The following is a 5,213-nucleotide window of genomic DNA, read 5'->3' on the forward strand; positions in this document are numbered from 1 at the left end:
GCGCAGATCCGAGCGTCCACGAGCGTTGTTGAGCGACCACGAGCCGATCCAAGATCCAAGCCGCGAACGAGTCACCATCGCCGGTCCATTTTGATGGCGGTCACGTCACCATCGCTGCCGGTGACCTCCGAGGTCCGCGTAAGAAGAGACAGACATGATTAAATAAGAAGAACAGTTTTGTTTTGGTTGCTGTTCATAGAAAACATATTTACAGTATATTCGTGTAAATAAGAAGCATATTTACAGTATATTCATTGTAAAAACAAAGCATATTTACAGTATATTCATTGTAAATAAGAAGCTTATTTACAATATATTTACAGTATATTTGAACTGAAATAAAAGTTCTGGAAATATTTTGAGCACGAAAATTCTGGAAAATATGAATATTGAACTGCATCCACTTCTTCAATAATTTCACCATTTTTGAATAATTAAAACTTGCCGAAATTTTTTTCAAAATTCAAACAAAAAAACTTCCTAAAAACTTGCCGAACTTTTGAATATTGAATAATTAAACCTTGCTGAAATTAAAACTTGCCATTTTGAATATTGAATAATTAAAACTTGCCGAATTATTTTCAAAATTAAAACAAAAAAACTGCCTACAAAAAAACTTCCAAAATCGGTCAAACAAGGGCAAATAAGTAAAAAAAAACCTTATTAAATGAGCTGCCACGTCATCATCTAGGCTATTTACGGATTATTAACAAAACGTTGGCCAATTTTAAATTGCTAGACATTGAGTGGCTTACGCAGCCAATTATTTGATTTACAAATCATTACTAAAATTTGTTAATCCTAAACAAAAAAAGTTTTAACAAAGCCTATACGAAGAATTGAGAATTAAAAAAAAAATAAACTTGATTTGGTTTGAACATTTCTCACTTGTATTTGTTTCAGATTTGATGTGAACAATTCATTTAAAAAGTTGAAAAATTAGACGGACTAGCCAAATTCAAACGTTGAGATTGCATTTTAGCCAACATTTACATTTATTTTGAGAAATAGCCAATTTCGCTGATGTGGCGTTCAAGCCAATATTTTGCTTCCAGTTTTGCCCTTTTTAATTTAAAAAAAATATAATTAAAGAAAATCAAAATTGATTGCTAACATATTTATGATTTGATTGCCAAGATATTCTATTTTGATTGCTAACATATTTATGTTTATATGATATATAATTGATAGGATTTATTGTTGAGTATTTACTTTTATTTATTTTTCCTTACACGTCTCTCTCTCTCTCTCTCTCTCTCTCTCTCTCTCTCTCTCTCTCTGTCTCTCTCTCTCTCTCTCTCTCTCTCTCTCTCTCTCTCTCTCTCTCTCCACTAGAGCAGCCATGGAAGCCGCGCAGAGATCGCTCCTCCTCGAATCCTCGAAGCTCTTCCCTCTCCCGCCCAACTTCACGCCGTCGTACGGCACGTCGGGATCCCGCGCCGACACGTCTCTGCTCCGATCGACGGTCTTCCGCTCCGGAATACTTGCCTCGCTGAGGGCGCTCAAGACACGATCCGTGATCGAGATCGCCATCACGATCGCTTATCCCTCCGGCGGGATGCTCGACCAGGCATGGGAGCCCGTCGCCGACTCCCTCGCCGCCGCTCCGAGCTCCGATCGAGTCGTCGAGTTCGTTGCCGAGTTCGCAGAGTTGGAGGTCGGATTTCATCTCAGGTAATTAGTCTTTGAATTATCCATATATTTGTCGAATTTCAGAGTGTGAAATTCTAGGGTTTCGATTGGGGATTTCGAAAATAGTTCTTGTTTAATTCATTTAAATTCGTGTTAATTCGGTTTATTTATGTTTATTTTTTGGATTTCAGGAATAATTCTTGTTTAATTCAATGTTGATTCATGTTAATTAACGTTAATATCTGTTAGTTGCTGTTACTTGACTTTGTTTTTGAATTTTTTCCTTGTTCTTCCCAGCTGATTCATGTATGTAACGATTTTCAATCCTGTTAATTAACGTTAATATCTGTTAATTGCTGTTATGTAGGTTTTTGAACGATTTCAATCCAGTTAATTAGCGTTAATATATGTTATTTGCTGTTAATTGACTTTGTTTTTGAATTTTTCTCGTGCGGTGTAGATTTGGATGCGTGTTTGAAAGATAAGCATTTATCACGGTGGATTTGTTAGATATGCATTTATCACGATGGATCTGTTTTAGTTGGCATTTATTCACGCGATTCCAATTTCATTTCTTTCGTTTTTGGACGCGGGAACCTTCCAAATATTTTGATTTGATATTATTTAAATGAAGGGCAAATTTGTATTTTTTTACTGTTAATGTTGTATATTGGCTACACATTAAAAATAAACCAAAAGTTGGCTATTTTGACAATTACAACGTTTGACTTTGCTATTTTGCTCGGGCTCCCTAAGAAGTTTGTGAGATTTGAAGATTTAGGGATTCAGAGAAAAAGAGGAAGTCTGAATTGATGAATTACAGAATAGAATAGTCTGGGTATATATAACCATAATACAACAAAAAGGGAAATAATCCTAAATACAATTATAATAATAATGACTAATATATTATATATATACGCTAATATCCCCCCTCAAACTCACGATGCTACATCAATAAGCATTGAGAGTTTGTCAACTAAGAAGCGGAAGCGCGAAGTGGAATGAGCCTTCGTGAATAAATCGACAATCTGAAGTGAAGAGGGAACATATGGCAATGTGATTGTACCAAGTTGTAGATGATGGCTGGTGTAATGACAATCAATCTCAATATGTTTGGTTCGCTCATGAAAGACCGAGTTACGAGCAATCTGAATGGAACTCAGATTATCACAGTATAACGCGTAGGATGATGAAGAGTGACACCCAGATCAGCAATTAACCAGCGTAACCAAACAATCTCACATGTAGTCGTAGCCATAGCGCGATACTCAGCTTCAGTGGAAGAGCGAGAAATAACATCATGCTTCTTGCTCTTCCAAGAGATGCGTGAATCTCCAAGGAAAACACAGAATCCAGTGGTGGACTTGCGATCCGTAAGATCACCAGCCCAATCAGCATCAGAGTAATAATAGACTCCAATGAAGATGAGGAGGGAAATAATAGACTCTGAAACTGAGTACCACGAAGATACCTGAGAATACGAAGAACAGCAGCCCAATGAACTGTGGTAGGAACAGTGATAAACTGACTGACAATATGAACAGCATGCGCAATATCAGGACGAGTAACCATGAGATAAACCAAGCTTCCAACCATTGTGCGGTATAGACTATGATCGGACAGAGGAGACCCATCAGATGGAGAGTAGCGTGCATTGGTTTCAAGAGGAGTATCAACGATTCTGTTGTCAGTGAGACGAGCGCGCTCAGAGAGATCTGATATATACTTTGACTGAGATAAAAGGTAGCCCTTCGGAGAAAAAGCCACCTCTATACCCAGAAAGTAACGCAACGAACCCAGATCTTTCATAGCAAAACACCGAGCCAAGTCAGACTTCAACGATTCAATCCCATCATAATCATCGCCGGTAATAATCATGTCATCAACATACAAGGACAAGAGGATACGACATGTACTTGTATGCTTGACAAACAAAGCGGAGTCGTGCTGACTAGGAATCAAACCAAGGGAGGTGATCACAGTGGAGAACTTCTCAAACCAAGCTGGGGGAGCTTGTTTGAGACCATAAAGGGCTTTGCGCAGCTTGCACACATGACCGGGCTGATGCGCGACACCAAGAGGGGGTGTCATGTAGACCTCCTCGTGAAGATCAACATACAAGAAGGCATTCTTCACATCCATCTGAGATATCTGCCAACGATGTACGGAAGCCACAGCGATCAGAGCGCGGATCGTCGTCATCTTTGCGACTGGTGCAAAAGTCTCTTTGTAATACATACCATACTCCTGAGAATAGCCTTTAGAAACAAGACGGGCCTTGTACCGCTCCACGGACTCATCTGATTTGGTCTTGGTCTTATAGACCCAACGAGAACCGATGTCCCGTTTCCTTGACGGCAACGGTACGAAGTCCCAAGTGTGGGTTTGATGTAGAGCAGTAAGTTCCTCAGCCATAGCAGTCTGGACAAAGAGTGAAGAGACACGAGAAAGGAAACAAAAGATGTAGAGTATGAAGAATAGGCAAAATCGGGAAGTTTAGTAGACTTACGAGGACCGGTGGACTGACGCAGAGGAGGATGATCCGTAATCTCAAGTGATGGCTGAGCAGTCGTAGCAAGAGGAGTCGGAGGCGTGTGTGTCTCAGGAACCAAAGTATCAGTGTGTACAACCTCATCGGTGTAAATATCAAAAGGATCAATGCAAATAAGATCATTCTGAGTCATGTTATGAGAACTAGCGGGAACAGAGAAAAAAGGAATATGCTCTAAAAACACAACATGACGAGAGACATACAATTTCTGGCTGACCGGATCAAAACAACGATATCCCTTTTGACCAACACCATATCCCAAAAAGACACACAAGGCAGACTTAGGAGACAATTTATCGCGCTCGACGTGAGGTCGGAGAACGAAACAAGTGGAACTAAAGACACGCAAACATGCATAATCATGGACTTTTCCAAACAACTTTTCGAAAGGGGACAAAGTCGCACCCGGAAGTTCTCACCTAAAGGTCATGACTTTTAGGTGCGACTTTTAGGTGCGGATTTTCGCACCCATATTCGCACCCGTAAGTCAGAAAAGAGGTGCGAAAAAGTCCGCGGGAAGGCCATTGGGTGCGACTAGTCACACCCGTTAGTTTTTTAAAGATTTTTTTTCACCCGTTAGTTTTTTAAAGATTTTTTTTATTTATTATGCTTATGAATTCTATAATTATAATCAAATAACTAAATAGTTTATTAATTAGAAAATTCATTAATTAATATTCATAATAATAATAAAAACAAACCATTTGTCGTTTGATTACAATAATTATTATAATGTACGATAAATAATTAAAAAAAATGTTCACTCTTTTCCCTTTCCTTTTCCTCGGTTTGTAAACCAATCCTTGAACAGTTTACTCCCTCTTCCGCCAAATCTTCCTCCAGAACTGCTGCTACCTCCTCGTCCACTGCCGCTCGTACACTCACTGCCGCTCGTACGCTCTCGCAGGTAATCTGCTGAAGCTGGCGGCGTCGTCTGAGCATCTGCCATTGAAACTGATGGCGGCGTTGTCTGATGCATAGGGTGCATCTGAGGCGACGGCGTCGTCTGAGGCATCTGTGGCATCAT

General features: G+C 39.7%; 1 protein-coding gene across 1 annotated transcript; it reads left to right on the forward strand.

Annotated features, from left to right (window-relative positions):
• The first annotated feature begins 1,342 nt into the window (after positions 1-1,342).
• On the forward strand, positions 1,343-2,030 carry LOC149398137 (phosphoacetylglucosamine mutase-like). Its single transcript, XM_089614468.1, has 2 exons — positions 1,343-1,674; positions 2,000-2,030. Exons 1-2 carry the CDS (start codon positions 1,343-1,345, stop codon positions 2,028-2,030), a joined length of 363 nt encoding a protein of 120 aa, XP_089470594.1.
• Positions 2,031-5,213: the final 3,183 nt, after the last annotated feature.

This window comes from Urtica dioica, chromosome 5 (genome assembly GCF_054948205.1).
Source record: "Urtica dioica subsp. dioica isolate 48M chromosome 5, U.dioica_male_clone48M_v1_H2, whole genome shotgun sequence".
Lineage (NCBI taxonomy): Eukaryota > Viridiplantae > Streptophyta > Magnoliopsida > Rosales > Urticaceae > Urtica > Urtica dioica.